The sequence below is a fragment of the Acinonyx jubatus genome, chromosome E4 (assembly GCF_027475565.1).
Source record: "Acinonyx jubatus isolate Ajub_Pintada_27869175 chromosome E4, VMU_Ajub_asm_v1.0, whole genome shotgun sequence".
In the NCBI taxonomy this organism is placed as follows: Eukaryota; Metazoa; Chordata; class Mammalia; order Carnivora; family Felidae; genus Acinonyx; species Acinonyx jubatus.
The window spans coordinates 2,199,487-2,222,278 of record NC_069395.1 but is presented as its reverse complement, the minus strand read 5'-3'; the positions used below and the strand labels follow the sequence as shown (position 1 = coordinate 2,222,278).

General features: G+C 56.4%; 3 protein-coding genes and 1 long non-coding RNA gene across 11 annotated transcripts in view; 2 read left to right on the top strand and 2 right to left on the bottom strand.

The window, feature by feature from the left end:
• Positions 1–43: 43 nt before the first annotated feature.
• On the bottom strand, positions 44–2,334 carry NAXE (NAD(P)HX epimerase). Its single transcript, XM_027048637.2, has 6 exons — positions 2,107–2,334; positions 1,878–1,986; positions 1,673–1,783; positions 1,487–1,600; positions 708–855; positions 44–349 (listed from the first exon to the last, which is right to left on the bottom strand). The coding sequence occupies exons 1-6, from the start codon at positions 2,286–2,288 to the stop codon at positions 147–149; spliced, it is 867 nt and encodes a 288-aa protein (XP_026904438.1). The 5' UTR covers positions 2,289–2,334; the 3' UTR covers positions 44–146.
• A 3,308-nt stretch (positions 2,335–5,642) lies between these two features.
• LOC128312955 (uncharacterized) lies at positions 5,643–9,146 on the top strand. Its single transcript, XR_008292985.1, has 2 exons — positions 5,643–5,739; positions 6,827–9,146. It is a non-coding gene; the product is annotated as an uncharacterized LOC128312955 (long non-coding RNA).
• Positions 7,168–18,012, bottom strand: TTC24 (tetratricopeptide repeat domain 24). 8 transcript variants are annotated; one of them, XM_053208905.1, is made up of 11 exons: positions 16,533–18,009; positions 15,695–15,921; positions 14,793–14,861; positions 11,384–12,102; positions 10,986–11,189; positions 10,262–10,390; positions 10,053–10,165; positions 9,637–9,735; positions 8,680–8,747; positions 8,428–8,534; positions 7,168–7,806 (listed from the first exon to the last, which is right to left on the bottom strand). In XM_053208905.1, the coding sequence occupies exons 4-11, from the start codon at positions 12,090–12,092 to the stop codon at positions 7,538–7,540; spliced, it is 1,698 nt and encodes a 565-aa protein (XP_053064880.1). In that variant the 5' UTR covers positions 12,093–12,102; positions 14,793–14,861; positions 15,695–15,921; positions 16,533–18,009; the 3' UTR covers positions 7,168–7,537. The 8 variants fall into 8 exon arrangements, with proteins under 8 accessions (XP_053064880.1, XP_053064879.1, XP_053064881.1 ...); XM_053208904.1 differs by having other exon boundaries at positions 15,695–18,009; XM_053208906.1 differs by lacking the exon at positions 15,695–15,921 and having other exon boundaries at positions 16,533–18,008.
• Positions 16,991–22,792, top strand: part of IQGAP3 (IQ motif containing GTPase activating protein 3) — a 35,019-nt gene continuing 29,217 nt past the window's right edge. The window contains exons 1-2 of the mRNA XM_027048635.2: positions 16,991–17,211; positions 19,413–19,500. Coding sequence (XP_026904436.2) covers positions 17,175–17,211; positions 19,413–19,500 — 125 coding nt within the window. The 5' untranslated portion in view covers positions 16,991–17,174. The remainder of the gene's footprint in view (positions 17,212–19,412; positions 19,501–22,792) is intronic.

Below are 22,792 nucleotides of genomic sequence, written 5' to 3'. Positions count from 1 at the left end.
CAGAAAGGTGGCGCCATGTCTCATTCAGTTTGCTGTCCAGCTTCTGCCACCCAGTAACTTTTATTGCCAGAACAGCTCCCAGGACCCCACGGCGGTAGGAGGGGGGCGCTAAGTCTTTATTGGGAAGGACACCCGCCCGTCTTCCCTCACTGCAGACGGTAGACACACTCCGTGTCAGGGTAGGGCGGCAAGTTCAGCTGGTACTTCTTTTCCAGAGCAGGAGGCACGAAACGACCTCCCAGGTAGTGATAGCGACCAGTGAAGTGGCTCGCAGACTTTTTGGGTGCAGTCAGGGAGATGAGCAAGTCTGGCTGGATCCCTCCAGAATTTCCCTTCTCCACATCCCATCCTGAAAAGAGAGTGTATTCAGGGAGAGAGAAGAGAGCAGGTGTCCATTCTTCCCTACTTTGTTCTGCCCCTGTCCTGAACGAGTGGGGGCCCCGTGTCTCCGCCTGGGGAACCCGCATCCTTGGAGCTCCATGGCCATGGCCTCCTAGGCTTTGGTCTCTTGGGTCCAGCACACAAAAGGTGCTCCCGGCCTGCCCCCTGGCCCTTTTGTGGAATCCCAAAAACTGTGTTCTGCCCCTTTAGGCTCAGCTTGTTTAGAGCTTGGTCTGAGCCTTGGAAGAATGAGGACTCCTGGGTACCTATCTCAAGAAAGGGCAGGACCCAGGCCCCATCCCGCCCAAGCTCCTCGGACCCGGCACCTGAGGGAATGTCGATACTCGCAATGGGCACGGTGAGCCCGCTCAGGACGCTCAGGATGCTCCGGAATGGCTCCCGGACATCCCCTTTGAAGCTGAAGCCAAAGATGGCATCCACTACCAGCTCGTACAGTTCGTCGATCAGCATGGGCTGTGGTGGAGCAGGGAGAGGAGAGGGTGTGGGAGCCCCTGACCGGACAGGGCTGTCCCCTGCACACGCCACTCAGGGGCACACGGGTCATTTTATCTCCCTCAGAGACTTCGGTGCAAACTGGTCAGTGATTTAGACCAAGCAGAGTCCACACGTGGTTTCTGTTCCGAGTGCCTGTCCGCCTGCCTGCCATTGGGGCGGGTACAGGGTGGGGCCGCCTGCAGCTGGAGGCAGGACAGACCCCTTGCTTTCTCTGCAACACCTCAGTCTCTTCACCTGTGAAATGCGTTAAGAAACTTCAAAAGCAAAGTTCTTATGTCCCATGTCTTAGGTCCATGTCCCTGCAGAAAGGGCTTAGGATGAGGCAGTCACATTAGCCCCTTCTCAGGGGGTTACTGCCTGCCCAGCAGGCCCTGACCTCAGAAGTCAGAGGGAAAGGTGTGGCCATGGATGTGAGAGGCGGCCTCAGGCACTGCTGAAGCGGGGGCAGGCTCTTCACACTGTTCCTGGTCAAACGGTACACTTAGGCACCTGTGCGGGGCACTTCCCCCACCTGCCTGGAGTCTGTCCTCCAGAGACATGGGCGGGGGAGCTCAGCCTGGAAACACGAGGGGAGAGCACAGCCACCTACCTCCGGGGGCATTTCACCAAGGAAGGGGATGTCCATTTTCTGGCACTGGGTCACCAGTGCACCGAAGAGTGGCTTGTTAGGCCTTTTGGGGTAATAGATGGTTGGCTGGTAGCCCTAGGAGGAAGGAGAGGGGTCATTCAAAGTCAGACTTCGGAAACCCCCGCCCAGTCCTTCCCCGATACTCACAAACAGCTTGAGGTGCCGGGCACAGACCAGGCCGTCTCCTCCGTTATTCCCGGGCCCGCAGATGACCAGGACCGTGGGGGGGCTCCGGGACATAGACTTGGGGGGATAGGCCTGGAGGCGGAGTCAGGGGGCGTCACAGGGGCCCTGAGCGGCCCAGGCCGCCCCGGCCCCCCCCCCCCCCCCGGGCTTGACCGGCGCCACCGACCTTGGCTATGGCTGTGGCGCAGCTCAGCCCCGCCAGCTCCATCAGCTGGTCCACGCTGAACTGGTACTCGTTGAACAGCTCCTCGTCCACGGCTTGGGCCTCCTCCTGGCTGCGGACACCCACGGCCTGAGTCCCGCCCCAGGGCGCTCGGAGCGCGGGCGCGCGGCCGCCCCAGTCCCGGCCCCCGCCCCCGCCCCGGAGCGAGCGAGCCCGCCCGAGCCTCGCCTACCTCAAGTACTTCACCGCCGGGCTCGCCATGAGCGCCGGGTCCCCGCGGCCGCCCGACTGCGGCCGCCGCGTCCCCCACCAGGCTGGCCTCGCGCGGCAGACCCCGGCCGGGGCCCAGACGCGCTGCACGTGCGAACCGGCGGCCAGCAGACCGAACCCCAGCAGCGCCCGCAGGGCCCTCATGGAGCTCGCGGCGCGCGCCCCTCCTACGCCTCGTCCGGCGCAGGCGCGGCGCGCGCCCCGCCCCCTGGAGGCGGGGCCTCGACTCATCCCGCCCTCTCGCGAGCGCGCGGACGCCTGGCCTCGCGTTCCCTGGGGGCGGAGCGCTTCGCTCGCCGCGGCGTGGGCGGTGGCTGGTCGCCTTGCGGGTCCTGCCCAGAGGGCGGCCCGGGCACGTACCAGCTGCGAGTGCATGTGGCACCCCTGGTGTCAGTGCCCTGCGAGTACGCGCTCCACGGGCGCCAGCGCTTGCAGAGCCGGCCACCGCGCCCGCGACGCGGCGCTCGGTAAATTGAGCTGATGTTGTCACACGGCAAGCGGTTCCTAACGCGGGATGGATTGCTCCGGCTGGAAGAGCAGTACTCGAGAAACAAGTGATGGTGGGAAACGAAGGTTTGCTTTATTCAGGAAGAGAGTGCACTAACACCCCAAAGGCCATCTTCCCCATCCGCACAGCTGAGGGTTTAAAAAAAACACGTTTTTTTAAAATCTTTATTTTTGAGAGAGAGACAGAGACAGAGTGAGAGCAGGGAGGAACAGAGAGAGAGGGAGACGCAGAATCCAAAGCAGACTCCAGGCTCCAAGCTGTGAGCACAGAGCCCAACGCGGGGCTCGAACCCACAAACCGTGAGATCATGACTAAGTCGGAGGCTTAACCGACTGAGCCACCCAGGTGCCCCCAAGCCAGAGAGTTTTAAATGGGAGGGCCGTGCCAGAAACGTGGGGGCTGGTGCAAGGGAAGGTGGTGCCTGGGCCTTTAGTCGTTTCTGGTCATGATCTTGGGCAGGCCTTCCCTCCCGGAGAGCCTGATCCCTCATTCCTCAAGGCCAGTGGTCTAATCCCTAGGAAAGTAGGTGTTCTGCTACAGACCAAGGGACTTAGGTCAGCAAGCAAGGAGCCCCTAAGCTTGAAGTAAGTTAACCCTTAAAAGTGGTTGCAGTGCTGTTTACAGTATAATTTAAGACCCCTCTCCCAAATACATTACCTGCCCCTACCTCTGCTTACCAGGATAGCATGCTTCATTTCTCTAATCATACATAATACTTGTTCCCTGTCATCAACATAATGGCTATGGAAATACAAAGTTATAAACCTTAAATAGGTTGAGAGTGTCATGGTTAAAAATGTAGTTGAAACCATAGACTCCAGATTCCAATAACATATCAAGAAACACCTGGAGGGGAAGACTGCAATTTGTACCCAAGAGGTTTTAAGAACGCAAATACAAAAATAAAAAAATAAAAACTAAAAAGAGGGGTGCCAGGGTGGCTGAGTCAGTTAAACATATGCCTTCGGCTCAGATTGTGATCTCAAATTTGGTGAGTTTGCCGCTGTCCTCTTCAGATCCTCTGTTCCCCTCTCTCTGCACCCCCCCTCAAAAATAATAAATAAAATAACTAAATAAATAGAATGCAAACACACACTCTCACATACTTAAGCCGCGGAGTGTGGGCGGGGGGAAGTCTTGGGAATGACACACCAGTTACCACTAAGACATTAAGATAAAGTAGTTAACCAGGTGAAGGTCCTGTTTCCATGTTATTTTTCTGTGCCATGAATTGTATCCTGGCTAGTTCACTGAGAAAGGCAAGAACTCCCCCTGCTTTTAATTACTCTTCTGCTATTCTCCTTTTGAATTATAAAAGATTTATCATCTCCTGTAAGATGTACCCTTGTCCCCCAGCTATGTTTGTTTTACATGTTTGTTGTATGAAATAGAATTTATCAGACTGCATTTGCGGTGGAAAATTGTTTTTGTTAGACTGTGTTTGTGGCTGGAAATTGGGTTTTTACATCTAAATTGTAATGTACCTTACAATTGGATAATCTTATCCAAGACCTCATTCATTTTATACCATCACCAGTATGTAGAAGTCCTTCCCCTTTTTGTTAGGATCTCTTTTTTTGTTTTTAAGTAATCTCTACACCCAACATGGGGCTCGAGCTCATGACCCTGAGATCAAGAGTCACACGCTCCACCAACTGAGCCAGCCAGGTGCCCCCTGAAGATTTATTTCTAAAACACAATATGGAGCATGCTTTTTTGACAGATAACATTTGAATACTTACATGTGCCACATGCTAACATCAATCAGCTCATTTTACCCTTGCAGCAACCCTGTTATCGTTCCCATTTTACAGGAGAGCAAACTGAGGCTTCAAGGTGTTGAACCACGTGCCCGATGACACAGCGGTAGCTGTTGGTGGAGGGGGAGCTAGGGTCCAAACAGCCTGACCTAGAGTCTGCACTCTAAGGCATTATTCTGTACTGAACTGCCCTCTGTGGTGTGGAAATATGTAATTAAAGGGTTGTCATTGCTATCTTCATTCTGATGAGATGTTAAGTATAGGACAGTGACACAAGCATATCTCACCCCATGTCCCCAGGAAGTGGAGCCGAAGACCTACTCCATCCTATTTCTGCTTCCAGGCTTCTAGAGTTTTCTTTGAGAAATGCCTTCAAAACCAATTTATTAAAGGCTCATGGATCGAGCACTCCTGAGTTCTGGATGCTTACACATTTCACCCTGTCGATCCTACGATGCATTTTTATCCTCGTGTTATAGATGAGGACATTGACTAGCACAGAGAGAAGTCATTTTCCTAAGATAATACAGCTATTCCGTAGTAGAGTCAGTGACGGTTGACATGGGGTTGGCCTGACCCCGTGGTGATACTCCCGTGTGGCAGCTGCCGCTGCTTGTCCCTCAAAATCCACTCTCCTTTCTTCCTTCGGCAACAGAACCCCGGAGTTTTATGTGGCCACACGGCTGCCCGGCTACACACTACATTTTCCAGTCTCCCTTGCAGCAGCTGGGCATGTACATGTGACTAAACTCTGACCAATGAGGTCCGAGCAGAAATGACTTGAAACTGCCAGATGGCACCTTCTAAAAAACGCAGGTTTTCCTCCACTTCCTTTTTCCTTCTTACCGGCAGGAATGAAGGTGCTATGCCGTGGGTGGGGCAGCCAGTTTAGGACATGGCATGGGAATGCTGTGTTGGGGACGGCAGAGCGTCCTGCCTGACTCCCTGAGCTCCAGGAAGCCACCGCCTCCATGGGGACTGCTTACGTGAGACAGGAGTAAAGTTCTCTCTGTTTAAAGGCACAGTTACGGGGCTCCTGGGTGGCTCGGTCGGTTAAGCGTCCTGCTCTCGATTTCAGCGCAGGTCATGATCTCACAGTTTGTGGGTTGAGCCCCGTGGCTGGCCTTGCAGAGTCTGCTTGGGATTCTCTCTCTCTCTGTCTCTCTCTCTCTCTCTCCCCCCATCTCTCTCTGCCCCTCCCTGTCTCTCCAAATAAATAAACTTTAAAGAAAATAAATAAATGGTAGATTACATTGGACTCTGTTACAGCTGGTGAACCTGCATCCAAATCAAGACACCCCCAACACCTGACGAGACAATAAGAAAGGTGAGCGGCCGTGTCCCCAGTGTCCTCAGCAGCTCGTGGCATGCTGGGCATATGGTAGGCCCTCGGCAGATATTTTAATGAATCCTCAAAATCTCACGGTGAGGAGTTCACGGTGTAGTGGAAACCCTCTTCTCTGACACGACCTGGAATGGGTTCTTTTATTTCAACTTAAAACAAAAAAATACATTCATCTGCCGTCTGTCAACGTGTGGCCAGGGTCTCTTCTTGGAGAACAGGCCGCGACTGACTTCTTCATCCTTCGCGCATAAATGGACCACCTGTGATTTCCAGTTTGCTCACGGGGCGGGGGGGGAACAGCGAGTGGCGTGGTTGAAGCAATCTAAGTGCAAAACTCATCTAGACTTTTATTATTTTGCAGCCAAATGTGATAATTGTCTTGGTCCCACCTAATTCAATAGTAGTTTTTGAATTGAGTCACCTTAATCAAGACTTCTAAGGATTCGACTTAGTTTTCATAGAAACGGTGCTTGTTTTCACACTTGGTTCACCAGTTTGCATGATATTTAATTAAATGACAAATTGCAATAACACATACGCCAGCGTAAGCACATTTGGTACCAACATGGTCAGCTCTTGGTAAGCACCAGCATGACTGGGGCGGGGGTGGAGGCGCGGAACTGCACCACGTTCTAGAAGGTGTTGACGGCCTGGGTTTGAGTCCCGGCTTCCCCACTGCCTAGTTGTGTAGCCTGAGAGGACAAACTCATTAACCCTGGTGCTGTCTTTTCCGCATCTGGGAAAGGGGGTCATCCACTGTGAGGACTGCAGGAGGAAGCACCGTGTGGTTTGTGCCCTGTGTGATCGCCGTGTGACCGCTCATCGCGGCTGTCCCACAGGCCTGCGGGGCTGCCTCCCAAACCCGCGACGGTACAGCAGTGCGTTCAGAGGTGTCCTCTCTCGGGCTATATCCCCGTTTCCCATTCGAGAAAATAGACGTCTGGAGACGTCAGTGACTGCAAAGCCTCTTGGCCAACATGTCACAGCTTTTGGAACTGGCAAGGGCCTTAGCAATCATTAGGTTTGGATCCAGAAGGAAATTCACTGTCCATGTTCCTCCTTCCTTTAGCCCCCTGAGCCCCAAACTTCCAGCGAGGAGCAAACTGGACATCTCAGTGCCGAGACCGCCAAGCCCTTGTTCAATGTGCACAGCAGCCCATCTGTCAATGGTGGCACATCACGTGTCCATGCAGCGCTGAACCCCCGGGAAGAGGCTTGGTCCCAGAAACCCGGAACGTTTGAGTGTTGCGGAGGAAGCACAGAGGCCGCGTTCCGGGCCAGCAGAGTGGAGTCACATGATCGTACAGAAGCCAGACTTGGTGAGTCTCCTCTGAGGGTTCCTGCTTGGGGTTTCCCTGGGCCATCCGGGCGACCTGCGGGAGTCGGGGAGGGCTTGCCAGGGGCAGCGGCCAGGGACAGAGCAGAGGGCAGCCTTCACCTTGGCCACTGGGCCCCAGGCAGGAGGGGGCAAGCTTGAGCTGCACGCCCCCCCATTCAGTGGGACTCTCCCTCTCTGGGAGGCCTACGGTCAGGCTGTGCAGAAGACAGGGGACACCCAGGGCTCCAGAGTTGCGTGAGTGTTGTTAAGAGTGTTCGAGGGCTTACAGAGAACAAACTGAGGGTGGACGGGGTGGGGTGGGGGAGAGGGGAAAGCGGGTGATGGGCATGGAGGAGGGCATCTGTTGGGATGAGCACTGGGTGTTGTATGTAGGGGATGAACCATGGGAATCTACCCCCAAAACCAAGACTGTATGTTAGCCAATTCGACAATAAATTATATTTAAAAAAACAAAAAAAAAGATTGCTCAAGGGCAGACAGAGAGGGTCCAAGCACTATGCCCCCAAGTACTGGGGGCGTATCTCCCCCACCCCCCTTAAAACCATCCAAAGCCACATCCTCTCCTACTCCTTTCATCCATTCCCCAGGCCTCTTCCCTCCCCCGGGGACCCACCTATTGATTTGGGGGCCACTGGGGACCAGAATGCCAGGATGCTCCATTCGGAGGGGGCCTTGGCCTCCAAGCGGGAGATGGGCCCTGGATCCTGGACCTGGATAGAGAGGGATGGGCACACTCATCACAGGCCTCTCTGCGCCAAGAACCACATGGTGCAAAGAGAAAACTTTGGGAGAAGAACAAGGAGGGTGCGTGTCGGGGTACGTTCACCGGGCGCTGGCACGGGGTGCACGAAAGACTACCCTCCGTATGGGGCAGGCGCTTGGCAAAGCTGGGCCGCCCACCGCTGCCCGGAGGACGACACACTGAACGGAAGACAGGGGGTTCAAGTGTGAATAGCAAGTAGCAAACAGCTCTGGCCCCAGAGGTCGAAGTCTTTGGGGGACGAGGCTGGTATACGGTGAGCTAGGGCAAGAAAATCACTCGGTCTCCGTACCTGGCACGTGGTAGGCTTTCAATAAAACTTGGTGTTCTAAGATGCAAAGTTCTAGAAGTTAGGAAAGCCAAGGAAGCGGCCAGGAAGAGGTGACTGAGAAAGGGGTCAGGGAGACTGGGCCAGGGCCTTGAGAGGTGAGCAGGAAGGGGCGGGGGCTGGTCAGGCCTCAGTGGCAGACCCAGGGGGAGGCGGGGGCATCCAGGAAACCAACGTGGGGGAGAGAGTGCTCCTGTGTCCAGGTAGGAGATTCACAGCTAGGGACAGCCTGCTGCCACTCACACTCCAGCCTCTGCGCCCAAGACGCGGGGGGGACATCCGGTGGGGCCTGGTCCTCTCTCTCCTCCTGGCCCTCCTCCAATTCCTCTTCCTCCCACCCACCCGAAGACCTGGAGGGGTGGGGAACAGGAGGCAGAGCAGCACCAGGGACACGTCCCCCCCCCCCTCCCTGGGGTGCCTGCGTGGCCGCGGCCCCAACCCCACCAGCGTCCGCACCCCCGTGGAGCCCCGGAGCCCCGGCCCCACCCCACTCACCTGTGCCTCACTTCCACTCTGCCCCTTCCCGGCCCTCCTGGAGCCTGGGGCCTCCCTGGAGCCGAAGTCTGGGGATGGCGGGGGAGTAAAGGGAACCCGCTGTGACATATCCGCGAGCGTATGTTCCCTCCACACGCAGCGGCCCCACACAGAGCGGTGCTAGACGCTAACTGGGATGGGCCACGCCTCTGAGAGTGGAAATCCGTGACAAGGTCCGCGCTAGTAACGCTCAAGTTAGAACTCGGGCTCACAGACATGGCCAGAGCCTGGCCTCCACCTCATCCTGCCTGGGGCCTCCAGGGGCAAAGTCACAGGAAGTCGGTGGCTGCCTTCAGACGGACCCCAGCTCTTCCCCAGTCCAGTCCTCTGCCCGGACCAGGCTAATTTAGTTTCACTTGCAAGTTATAAATACAGTGTCCTAGTCTTTAAGAGAAGACATGAATCCCATTAAATAAATATAATAAATAGTCGAGTATAATTTTAATTCCTGGGTGGGAGGTTCCCCGAGGTTATCTGGAGGGGTGAGAGGCAGGGAGGCGGAGAGAGGGTGGGGGAGCCAGAGAGCCAGGGGGTGGTGCAGACGCAGGGAGAGCCCACCCGACCCGGAACCGCAGCACCGCCGCCACCGTGTGGCCTTTTGGAGAACTGCAGCCCGGGACTTGGTTTCCGGCTCCTCTGGGTAGGGCTCAGCCTCCGGGCTAGTGACCACCCAGGCAAAGGCCTGGCACTGCCCAGCGCTGCGAGACGGGCCACAACCCCCCCACTCCGCCCACCTCCCTACCCGCAGGTGTCCTCGGAAAAGCGACACGTGTCCACTCTGCGGGCTCTGGGGCAGGTGAACACACACACGAGCAGCCCGGGGCAGCAGCCCTGAGGGCATCAGCTCTGCTTTGCCACCACCCCCTTCTCTGGGCCACCTGTCCCCGCCCCCACTCCTTGTCTCAGGTGTCACCTCACCAGGGCGTGCGTGGGGACGAGCCCGGCCCGGGCCAGGTGGGTCCTCATGGCGTCCTCCAGCTTGGCCACCAGCCGGTCCCGCACAGAGTCTGGCTCCTTCTGGAGGGAGGGTGGATAACGGGGGTGGTGGGGGGTCCTCTGGGGATTGGGGAGGAAAGAGACAGGAGGCGGAGGAGGGAAGGGGGCTTCGTCTTCCTTCTCTTCTACCGCAGCCCCGGGCCTTTGCCGGGATCCCGTCACCGCCTGCGCACAGTTGTGGACAGACGAACCCCTCCTGCCAGCAGTGTCCCGGGGCCCAGCACACTGTGCCCAGTGTGTCTGGTGGGTGACGAGTGGTGGGGGAGACAAGGCGAAGGCAGGAGTGTCAGCAGAGGAGGGGAGCAGGGAGAGTTAGGTTCTGGGGCGCGGGGTCTCACCTGACTCCGAGCCAGCGCCTCCTTATAGTACGTCAAGGCCTGGTCGTGCTGCCCCAGTCTGGCTGCGGCAGCCCCCAGCCCCTCGCAGGCCTGCCATTGGCCCTTCGTGTCCCCTGGGGAGAGAGCCCGGGGGTCCTCTGGCGGCTCCCCACGCGCCTGACCCTCCCCACCGGCCCCGGGGACCCTCCGCCCGTCCCCCTGCCACTCACCAGTGTCCCGGGCCGCCTGCAGGGCGTGTAGGTAGTTGTCTCTGGCTGCCCTGTGGTCCCCCAGCTGGCTCAGTACAAATGCCAGGCTGCCAAAGCTCCGGCCCTGCTCCCGCCGCTGCCCCCCAGAGCCTGACGACAGAGCCACCCCATCGTAAGCGGGGACCTTGGCCTCTGAGGCGTATCCCCTGGCGGCCAAGGCCGGGCCCCCGGGAGTCCCGGCGCTCAGACCCCGCGCGCCTCCAGCTGCACCGCGGAGGCCTCTCCTCAGGCCTGAGTGCACCCCACCCCCCACCCCCGCTGGCCACCTTGAGCTGGGCAACGACCCTGCGACCTGACCCTGCGAAGCGGCAAAGTTCCCTTCCTGCACGTGCAGCAACCGAAGCTCGGAGAGCGACAGGGACTCACTTGCACACAACCACTTAATCAGAGAGGCACTGGCTTCCACATCAGGCTCCTCTCCTGCCCGGGGCTCTGCCCTCTGCCCCCCCGCCCCCGTGTCCCCCCCAGCCCCAGGCCTCGTCTCCGGGCCCTCAACCCACCGTCCTGTCTGGCCATCCCATCTCCTGCTCCCCCAGCCCTCACCTCCTGGCTCTGGACTTCCTGGCCTCATAACCAGTCCCAAAGGTCCGTCCATGCTCCAGCCTCGGGCCCCGGCTGGAGCCCCACCCCCACCCCCCGCCTTAGTCCTTCAGTCCCAACGCAGCCCCCAGCCCCTGGTGCCCACCATGCAGGTCAGCAGCCTTCTGGTGACACTCCTGGGCTTGCCGGTAGTTGCCGAGGGCACTGTGGGCCGTCCCGAGGTTTCTCAGCACCATGGCCTCCTCTCCCGGCCCGCGACACAGGGGCAGGGCCCGCAGGAAGGCCTCCGCTGCAAGTGGGAACAGCTGGAGCTGGCAGTAGCTCAGGCCTAGGTCGTTATAGAGATGCCCTGGAGGGAGTGGCCAGGGTCACGGGCAGGCAGGTCAGCTGCAGCTGTCCCTGTGTGGCCCCCGTCCCCCTCTCCTGGGGTCCTCCGGCCCTTTCCCCAGCCCTCGGAAAAGCCTCCGCTTGCACCCCACGTCTCAGAGCATCGCCTGGTCTGATCTCCCCAGACCCCGCTTCTCCTCTGCCCGCAGGCCTCACCCAGCAGTCTGTGCTCAGGGCTCCTCTCAGCGAGCCTCCGGCTCTCCTCCAGCACCCGCGTCACCGCGCCCACCCCATGCCGCCCGCTCTTCAGCATACACCCCGCCGCAGCCCCCAAGGCCAAGGCCGCAGCCTGGGGCTGCCCTGCTTGGGCGTAGGCCCGGCTTGCCTCCTGCAGACAGTGGGCTGCCAGCTCAGGCTGTCCCAGAGCCTGGTAGCAGGCTCCCATTTTTGCCTGGACTTGCCCATGGTCACCTAGTGGCTGGTAGTGACCCAGGGCCCTGTGGTACCAGGCCAAAGCTTGAGGCAGGTCGCCCAGGGCGTGGTAGGCCAAAGCCACGTTGAAACACTGGTCTCCATGACGCCTGCCCTGCGCCTTCTCCTCAGGTCGGGCTCTCAGGAGCAGCTCGAGGCCCCGGGCTGGGTCCCCGGTCTCCACGTAGGCAGCCCCCAGGTTGAAGGCACAGGCCCGGAGAACAGGGGTGTCGTGAGTTTGCGGGGCCTCCGAGGCCAGGACGAAGGCCCTCTGGAAGCTGGTCAGGGCTTCGTGGTTCCGGCCAGCCAGGAGCGCCCCGTGGCCAGCCCTGGTGAGGGCGTGGACGCTGGCCTCTTGCTGTGGCCGCTTTCCCCTCTGTTTCTGCTTGGAGGTTGAGGGTTCAGGCTCAGACTCAGGCTCTCGGGGGGTATCCTCAGGGTTGGAGGAAGACATCGTGCTGACACTGGGGAGCAGGGGGGTCAATATGTCACCCTGGGCTTCCTCCAAAGCAGGCTCCCTCTCGGGTGATTCAGCTCTAACCCCGCCCCCAGGGCCGTAAGGACTCCTCGCTGCCGCCACCGCACTCCGCTTCCGCACCCCTACTGGGCGCCCCATCAGCCCTTACTCCAACGTCCCAACTGCGTTCTCTGTCCTCCTACAGGACCCAGTTCAAGTAACAGAAAGCCTCCTCCCTCAGCCATCTGGGTCCTTCCGGACCCCACGGCACCTTGTGCCCGTGTCTTTTCCAGCGTTTATCACACCGGGTGAAAGTTGCTGACTTTCTTGTCTACTTCTCCTACCAGATTTGGAACGACGTTAGGGTCTGGCACATAGTAGGTCCTCAATAAACGTCCATCGAATGAGATGGAGATGGCTGGAGGCGATGGCTAATGCGTTAATGCGTGTGTACCCGCTGCCACTGGGCTGTGCGCTTAGAAACGGCTTGATGGGATAAAAAGGTATGTGTACCTTACCACAACACAAAAAACATTCACTGAACGAGCAAACGAAAGGGCAGCTGAACGGAGCACGCGCAGGGCCTCCCCTCCATCATCTGTTCTCCTCCACCATCACTGTTCCCCACGGACACCCTCGCACTCACAATCTAGGCGCTCCTGGGTGTGGGTCGGGTCAGCCCAACAGATGCTCGGCGAGCACCTGCTGCACCCCGTGAGCCATACAGGGCGCCGGGGACGCGGAGCTGAGAGGGCTATTGAATCGGCAAGGAGTCAGCTTTCAGGACGGAGGATGCCGTCCAGCCATTCATGCCCACGCCCCACTTCGGGGCCTCTTGTTCCACAACTGGCTGGCTCTGGGCCCCCTGCTCCAGTCATCACATGTGCTTCCCTGTTAGGATCTCTCTCCTAGAAAGGCAAAGCCTTTTCCTGAACTCTCTTCCCAGGAGACCGGGGGGAGGGTGGTAAAGACTGGGGCCTGCACGCTCAGCACCCTCTCCCCCCATTTCTTTCCTTCTTTCCCCTCTTTCTTGGAAGAGGCAGGCAGAGATGTCTCTCTTTTCAAAGAAATTCCCCCTGCAACTAAGAACACCTAGGAATCCTGCCTTCAAGGCCCTCATCCCTGGGACATTCCGCGCTAACCCCACCAGGTCTCGGGGCCCCAGCCACAGGATACCTTAACTCCCTCGATCCTCTCTGCGGCCGGCTTTCTGGAATGATCCCTCTGGCTTGGGTTACCTCCCCAAGCCCTTAGCTCAAAGCCCCGGGGTTACCAGACAACCAGGCACCGCCCTCCACTCCTAGGGAATTTTTTGATGGACAGTTCAGACGACCTATCCCAGTGCTGAATCACTGATGGCACTTGGGCAGTTACCTGGATTCCATCGCCCTTCCTGCCCCACCACTGCCCACCTCTGCACACACCCCTCAAGTCCCTCACTTTAAGCAAGGAGCCAAAGCGTGACAGGCTTGTGCCTGGTTACAACCTCAGAGATCATCTGTGCCAAACTCTCATTCCGCAGAGGAGGGGACCAGGCTCAGAAAGCAGGTAGGACTTGCCTGAGGTCACAGAACCATGCAGCTGGGGTTAGTGCCCAGGTTTTCTGATTCTGGGCTGATTAGCCCAGGGTCCCTTCCACTGCACTGGGATTGCAAGCTTTAATGAAGCCTGGGCTGTCCTAGAAGTGAGCCCTTTCACACACACACACACACTGTGCTCCTGTGTGGGTACATTCCACGTTTGGGAACGCGGGGAAAGGTGATGGTCAGGAAAGGCCTGGAGATCAGAAGAGTCTCTCTGCCCCCGCTCTGATCTGCAACATCCATGTTCTGCTTAATGAGAGGACAGCAGGCCCGTGACAGCGGCCCCTACTGTGCTAACTCGCTGAGGGTGGCTGGCATTAGAAAGCAAGTGTCCTCATTTACCTGGGGCAGAAGCCTTTTTTTTTTTTTTTAAATTTTTAATGGTTATTTATTTTTGAGAGAGAAAGAGCATGAGCAGGGAAGAGGCAGAGAGAGGGAGACACAGAATCCGAAGCAGGCTCCAGGCTGTCAGCACAGAGCCCAACGCGGGGCTCGAACTCCCAAACTGCGAGATCATGACCTGAGCTGAAGTCAGACACTTAACGAACCGAGCCACCCAGGCACCCCCAGAAGCCTCTTTTAAAGTAGAGAGGCCTTCGCCAGAAACCAAGTTACCAGGAAGTAGTCGGGCTCCCCTGAAACGGCTGGACAGTGTTTGCTGAACGTCTGCGGTTTGCAGACACAGTGCCTTGTGCCACAGACAGGGCCCGTGCCCGCAGGCTTTCCCAGCTGCCTGCAGCTCCCTCCCGTGGGCTGGCCTCCAGGACGCTCCCACAGCCCAGCCAGGGCCTGCCAGGCAGCTCCTCTGTGCCCAGTCAGCAGCCTTCCCTTAAGAGGAGAGGTTTTAGGGAGGTACAGGGACTCAAACTACTCTCACCGAGGTTCCAACGACCTCTCAATGACCCAGTGATCATTTCCGAATCATTTTCTTGTTTGACCCCCCCACTTTATCCGACATCTCCTTGCAACTCCGTCCTCACTAGGGCTTCCAGGACCCGTGTCCTGGCTCTTTCTTTTCTCCGGACAGTTCCTTCTCTGTCTCCTTTGCTGGGCCCTCTGTCCACCCCTTAAATGCTAACGGTCCCCAGTGCTCTGCCCTCTGCCCTTTTCTTACCTTACGCACACTTCCACGAACACTGCATCCACGCCTCTGATTTTCACACCACTGATAAGCCAATAATTTCTTTTATTGTTTATTTATTTATTTTGAGAGAGAGAGGGTGAGTGAGCACCAGCTGGGGAGGGGCAGAGAGAGAGGAGAGAGAGAATCCCAGGCAGACTTTGCGATGTCAGCGCAAAGCCCCATGCAGGGCTTGATCTCATCACTATGAGATCATGACCTGAGGGGAAATCAAGACTCAGACGCTTAAGCTTAACCAACTGAGCCACCCAGGCGTGCCCCCGCCTCCCGCCAATAATTTCTACATGCCTATCTCTAGACTTACTTCGTCCAAGCAAAATTCCTGTTTCCTCCCATCTACTGACCCCATGTTCCCAGTGTTAGCTGCCCCACCACCAACCCAGTCCGTGAGCTGGGAACGCGGGGGGCATCCGTGACCCCTCTCCTCCGCTCTGGGTCATACGGTTCTACCTCTGAAACCTCTCCCCAGCGCGCCCTCCTCCGCTGTTTCATAGCCACGGCCATGGAGGCGGCTTAGCGCACAGCGGTGGAGAATTCAAGCTTGGGGCTGCACTTGTGTCTTGGTGCCACCAGTTTTTAGCTGTATGACATTTCTAAGCCTCGGTTCCCTCATCCCTCTTGTGAAGACTAAACAAGATAATGCTAAATATAGTACCAGGAGGCAACAACACCAGATGCGTGTCGTGTCATTCTTGTGTGTTGGTCCCTAACCCTGGTATGCGAGAAATACCTCTCTGCTCAGCCCCTGTTGCACTGGGATGGTGGAGACAATATGAGTCGGGATCTCTGTCCCCTCCTTTCTCCCAGGATGCAGGGAGTATGGGACGCTAAGACTTGAGAGGGAAGGCCCGTTGGGTCCTCAGCCATTTACTTACTATCCACCGACACCTCCTTTCATCTCATGGACCTGGCCCTGACAGGACCAGGGGCCCTCATCCCAAAGCAGAAGTGAGGTTAACCCATCCGGGTACTTCCTTTCTGGCTCAGCCGGGGAGTTTCTGCACAACCTCATTATGCAACTGCTCCTTGTCAGGGTCCTGTGCTGCCCGGAAAGCAGGGAGTGCGACCTCTATCACCAGGAGCCTAGATTCTCTGTGCTTTCCTGATGGTGGAGAGCAAAGGGGATCCCTTCTGATCTCAGGGAGCACCCCCTGTCTTCAAACCCCACATCTCCCAGTTTTGTCTCCGCCCTGAGTCTCTTCTGTCCCTCTGAAGGTTTGGATGTTTTCTGTTTCGTACCCCTTCACATCCCTCCCCTGAGGCTATGAACCTAGGCTGCCTCCTTGCTTGAATGAGGCATGGGAGGGGGTGGAGGGGAGGGCAAAAGGAGAAACACCAGATGGGGAAGCCTGCTAGTTAATATAGTAAAAAAATAAAATAAAATTCAGGACAGGTGTCAGAATTATTTTTACGAGTTCAGACTTTACTATCTCCACCTGTGCTACTGCCTTGCCGTCTCCACTGGCCTCTGCCCCTAGCCATCCCCCACTCCACGCCCGGCTGCAGGAGTCTTTATAAACTCGGAATCTGGCGCTGCCCTGGGTCCGAAGTGTTCCTCGGCTCGTGACAGCCCCCCAGAGCACCTCCAGGCACGTCAGCGCCCCGCGAGGTACCGCAGCGCCCGCCGTGCCCCTCCAGGCTCTCTTCCCGCGTCTCCCCGACCGAGCGTCGTTCTCCGATAAAAGCGAACCGCTTCTTATTTCCTGAACTCACCTCCGGGCTCTTGCACATGCTGTTTCCACGGACTGAAATTCCTCTTTCAGTCTGATGAATTCTTGTTCCCTTTCCAACCCAGATCAGCTGCCGCCTCCACTAGGAAGTCTTCCTGACCTTCCCTGCCCTTAGCTTCGCGGCAGCAGTGACCTCGTCCCTCTGAGTATCACTGACCTCTAATTTATTTGACTTTAGATCTGTCACCGATTCCAGAACAGCGGCTTTTAAGGCATTAATCATGTTGATTTACCTCTGCATCCGCACCATCTAGTGCAGTGCAAGCTGGCCCGCAAGTTAGCGGGAACCAAGAATGCTACAGGAAGCGGAGCGGGGTCCGTGGGGACACCTGGGAGAAATGACGGCGGCAAGGGCAGAGGCTACCTTAGCAGCGGAGGAGCCCTAGAGGAACAAGGCGCCCACGGCGGGGCGGAGAAGGGAGGGCGGCTCCCCCCGCCCTTCCCCCACCCGCGGCGGCCTCCGCCTCCGCACCTGGCGGCGCTCCTGCGCCTGCGCGCGCGCGCGCGGCCTGGAACTACAAATCCCAGCGCCCCCCGCGGCCTGGCCGGAAGTGCGCTCCGGCCGCGGCGTCGGTGAGGGCGGTGGCCGGGCGGCGGGAGATTCAAACCTGGAAAGAGGAGGAACATGGAGCGGCGGAGAGCGGGCGCGGGCCCGGCGCCGTGTGAGTGCGGAGGGGACCGAGGAGGGCGGCGGGCCTGCGCTGCGCGGGGAGGGAGCCCCCAGTCGCGTCTCCGGCGGGCCGCAGTGGCACCGGGAGCGGCGAAACGCCGGACCCCGCCGCGCTTCCAAGCTTACCGACCTTTCTGCCGCATCCCCACGTTCCGGGGCCCTGGGGCTGAGCGGGTGTAGGTGGCCTGGGTGGCCGCGTAGAAAGGCAACAGTTACGGATGGCAGGCTTGCACGCCCAGCGCTACGCGGGGAAGGCGGGGGGGGGGGGCGGGACGCCCAGAGACCTCGGCTTTTGATGCCGCTTTGAGATCAGGCCTCTCAAAGGTTAGGGTCAGAATTACCCAGGAGGCTTGTTTCGAATCCGCATTCCGCAGCCCTCTCCCAGAGCTTCAGCTCCAGCAGGTCTGGACTGGGGCCCTTCTCTGCGTTTGTAGCAAGCCCGCTGCGCTGCTTCCCGCACCCCACGTAATCAGGCAGGTAGTCCGTGGGCCGCGCTTGCAAATACACTGCTTGAGAAAGAGACCGGGGTCAGGAGGTGTGGTGGCAGAAAGGTTTCTGTTTGACCTTCTGAATGAAAGGCGAAATCTCTTTCTTCCGCCCCTTCCCCTTCCTTGCCGTTAGCGTTCAAAAAACAAAGTCCCCGTTCCCCGTTCTGTTGAAGGGAAGCTAGTTTCAGACCTTGGAAGGGCAGGAAGACTGTTTTTAAGACCCATGAGTGTACAAAGCCCCGCCCATCTCACACAACCCTCAGCTCGGGGCTCTGAGGTGATGTCATTCCCTTACTGGTCGATTTTCCGTGCTTAGCAGCCAACACTTGTTCCTTGTACACTCCCTGGAGGGAACCGATGGATTTCCTATGATTGGCTGGGCCTTTCGGATCTGAACGCGGAGGTTTTGTGCGTGTGTGTGTGTGTGTGTGTGTTTTAACTTGCTCAACTGCCGGTTCCAACAAGCCCTGCCCCTCCTCCAAATCATGTTGCAGGATATGCACGATAAGGAAATGAGGTAAAGAGTAGGATTGGCATGAAGTGTTGAGTCAAAGACAGACTGATTCAGCTCTGTCTCTTTTCAGGCCCTCTGTGTTTATTTCTTGTGTGTGTGTGTGCGTGCAACTTTGTCTCACTGCGTCTGGTTTTGTATTGTCTTCCCTAAGGAGACTCCAGAGGTGGGGGACAGGAGGAGGGGGGCTGTGGGAGGGCACAATACGTGTGCTCTCTCACTTAAGGGACCCCAGTTCTCAAGTTTGGGGTCAGAGTATTATCTGCATTTTATTGAGCTTGGAGATTATTCTCCTCCTCAAGTGACTTATACCAGAAAGGAGAGTAAAGATAGCTTTGTGATCTTTTAAGACTCTCTCTCTTTCCACTTAGTCCTAAGTGATTGTCCTTTTCCACGATTCCCTTTGTTGAACTACCTCCCCCTCTGCCCCTTTCTGCCTGTTTGTTCTTAAAAATTTTTTTAATGTTTATTTTTTGAGAGAGAGAGAGAGCGCGAGCGAGCGAGCAGGGGAGGGGCAGAGAGAGAGGAAGAGAGAGAATCCCAAGCAGGCTCCTCGCTATCAGCCTGGAGGGCTCGATCTCACAAACAGTGAGATCATGACCTGAGCCGAAATCAAGAGTGGGACTCTTAACCTACAGAGCCACCCAGGCGCCCTGAGAATCTGTTTCTTGAGAGTAAGGGTCTGCTAGCCCAGGGCCTGACATGCAGAAGGTAGCACGTGAATGAGTGGCTGTGGGATGGTGAGTCCCGTTGGTCCTGTTAGCCTAAGTCTCTGGGAGGGTCCTTGGGGAGGATGACACGGGCCCAGGTCTTAGAGAACTCAGAGGCTATTAGGGATAGAATACGGAGCTAAGTTCCCAGCCACGGAGGAGGGGTCTGGACATCCGTGTGGGGAGACCTCGAGGGAAGGGCTTGAAATGGAGGGGAAGGAGGGGTCAGGAGCTGGTTGGAGAGGAACAGGAGGGAACACCTCTGACACAGGGGAGCCCCCTGTTGCAGGTGCTGACCAGAGCGGCTTTACGGGGTGGGGGCTGGAGATGGGAGCCAGGGCTGTCGGGAAGAGGGGCACCGACGTGTGAGGTGATCCAGGTCACTGGGCAGAGTTGCCTAAGAAAGTCTGTTAAGAAGCAGCTTCAGTGCTATGGCCCTTTGTCCTATACTCCCCACCTTGACCTTATCCCCCTGACTCCTCAGATGAACGCCTCACAGCCGAGGAAATGGACGAGCAGAGGCGGCAGAACGTGGCCTATCAGTACCTGTGCCGGCTGGAGGAAGCCAAGCGGTAAGTGGAGGGGCTGCCTCCTTCTGGAGCCCCATCCCCTCCCTGCCCGCCCCAGGCACCTGCCCCCTAGCCAATGCAAAAGGAGCCCATTCTGTGGGAGAGGGAGAGTTGAAATAGCACCTCTCTCTCTCTCTCTTTTTCAAGTTTATTTTTTTATTTAGAGAGAGAGCAGGTTAGCGGGGGAGGAACAGAGAGAGAGTAGCCTACTCACAGTTCGTAGCCCGACGCAGGGATCGAATTCACGAACCCGTGAGATCATGACCTGAGCCAAGATCAAGAGTCAGATGCTTCATGGACGAGCCCCCCAGGCACCCCATCTTTTTTTTTTCTTCTTCTTGTTTTAAGACTTTATCTTGCTAGAGCAGTTTCAGGCTCAAAGTTAAGAGGAGGATAGCGATTTCCCATATGCCCCCTGCTCCCACACATACACAGCCTCCTCCACTATCAGCATCTCCAAGAGTGGTACGTTTGTTGCACGTGATGAACTCACCTTGACACGTGATCCCCCAAAGCCTGCAGCTTACCTTGGAGTTCACTCTTGGTGTCGCACACCCTGTGGAATGCGTCACAAACGTAGAATGACGTTATCCGTCAGTGTGGTGTGTTGGAGTAAGTTCACTGCCCTAAACATCCTCTGTGCTTTGCCTCTTTGTCCCCGCATCCCGCCCCCTGGCAACCACTTATCTTTTTTACGGTCTCCATCGTTTCTCCATAGTTGGAACCATAAGGTACGTAGCCTTTGCAGACTAGCTTCTTTCACTTAGCAACGTGCGTTTGAGATTCCTCCGTGTCTTTTCAGGGCTTGACTGCTCATTCCTTTTTTTTTTTTTTTTTAATTTTTTTTTTTAAATGTTTTTATTTATTTTTGACACAGAGAGAGACAGAGCACGAGCAGGGGAGGGGCAGAGAAAGAGGGAGACACAGAATCCGAAGCAGGCTCCAGGCTCTGAGCTGTCAGCACAGAGCCCGATGTGGGGCTTGAACTCACAGACCATGAGATCATGACCTGAGCTGAAGTCAGACGCTTAACCGACTGAGCCACCCAGGCGCCCCTTTAAGTTTAGTTTTGAGAGCAAGAGAGACACAGAGAAAGCGTGATCAGGGGAAAGGCAGAGAGGGATCACCTACTGAAGGACTTCTTGGTTGCTTCCAAGCTATGCCATTTACCATCAAAGCTGCTATAAACATCTGCCTGCAGGGTTTTTATCTATCTATCTATCTATCTATCCATCCATCCATCCATCCCTCTATAGAGAGCACAAGCGGGGGAGGGGCAGAGGAAGATAGAGAATCTTAAGCAGGCTCCATGCTCAGCACGGAGCCCAATGCAGGGTTTGACCCCAGGACCCCTGGGATCATGACCTGAGCCAAAATCGAGAGTTGGATGCTCAACCAACTGAGCCACCTAGGCACCCCTGCATGCAGGTTGTTCTGTGGTCGTATGTTTCAACTCCTGTGGGCAATTACCCAGGGTGAGGGAGCTGGGTTGTATGGTAGGAAAATTCTGGGTTTGTAAGAAAGCACCAAGCCGTGTTCCAAGGCGGCTGCACCATTTTGGTTTCCCAGCAGCAGTGAGCGAGGGCTCCTGGTGCTGCACCTCCTTGCGGCACCGGGTGTAGACGGTGTGCAGACTGTGGTCATTCCAGCAGGTGACATGGTATCTCATTGCTTCTATTTCATTTTTTCCCGGATGACATACGGTGTGGGGCAACTCTCCTGTGCTTTCCCACCTGTGTGTCTTTGGTGAGGTGTTCGTTGATGGGTATCTGTGGCCCATATTTTAATCAGCTGTTCTTTTATTGTTGAGTTTTAAGAGTCCTTGCTTCCATTCATTCATTCGTTCATTCGTTCATTCATTCATTCTTAATAAGCTCCACACCCAACACAGGGCTCAAACTCACAACCCTCAGATCAGGAGCCACATGCTCTACCGACTGAGCCAGCCAGGCGTCCCATTCTTTGTGTATTTCAGATACTGGTCTTTTATCAGATGTGTGTTTTGCAAATATTTTCTCCCAGAGTGTGTCTCATCTTATTCTCTTGACATTGTCTTTTCTGGAGCAGAAGTTTTTCATTTTAATTAAGTCCAGCTGGCCAATTATTTTTTTTCAACGACTGTGCCTTTGGCATTATATTTAAAAAGTCATTGCCAGGGGTGCCTGGCTGGCTCAGTCGGTGGAGCATGCGACCCTTGATCTCGGGGTCGTGAGTTTGAGCCCCACGTCAGGTACGAAGATTACTTAAAAAAAAAAAAGTTATCGCCACACCCAAGGTCACCTAGGTTTCCCCCGTGTTATCTTCGAGGGGTTTTATAGTTCTGTATTTTACATTTAAGCTGATGATCCCTTTTGAGTTGATTTTTGTGAAGGGTGTGAAGTCAGCCTCTGGATGGATTTCTTTTGCGTGTGGACGTCCCGCTGTTCCAGTGCCATTTGTTGAGGAGATGATCTCTGCTCCATCGGATCGCCTTTGCTCCTCTGTCAAAGATCAGCTGGCTGTGTTTACGTGGGTCTGTTTCTGGGCTCTGCATCCTGTCCCGTTGGTCTGTCTGTTCTCTCACACTGCCTTGATTCCTGTGGCTAAGTTGGGTCTCGTCCGTCTTCCAACTCTGTTCTTCTCCTGCAATGTCGTGTTGGCTCTCCTGGTCCTTCAGGCTCCGCATACAGGCTTTAGGATCGGGGTCTTGCTATCCACAGCGTAACTGGCTGGCAGTTCGTTCGGGATGGCTCCGAGCGTGTGGATCCAGCTGGGAAGAGCTGGCGTCCTCACAGTACAGGGCGTGGGGCGTCTTCCACGTAGTGTGGTTTTCCGTTGATTTTGTTCATCAGGGTTTTGTAGGTTTCCTCAGAGATCTTGTACGTATTTTGTTAGACTTAGACCTAAGTATTTCATTTTGGGGGTGCTAATGGGAACCGTGTGTGTTTTTCAAATCCCACTGTTCGCTGCAGTATATGGGACAGTGGTTGACTTCAGCGTATTAAGCCCGCGTCCCGCAGCTTTGCTGCGCTCCTTACTGGGTCCCGGAGGCTTTGTGTCGCCTTCTTTCCGATTTTCCACGGAGACGGTCACACTGCGGACAAAGACAACACCCCGTCCTCTTATCCCCCTACACACGTCCTTGCCTGTCTCTAAAGTGTGTGGACATCTGCTTACATACTAACCGCGATGCCATTATAATAGCCAAATAAGTCCTTCATCAATCCTGGGAAGGTCCATACCCAGGCCATTTTCAAATTTTCCTGATTGTCTGAAAAAAATAGCCTGTTTTTCAGCTGGCTTATTCAAATAAGGA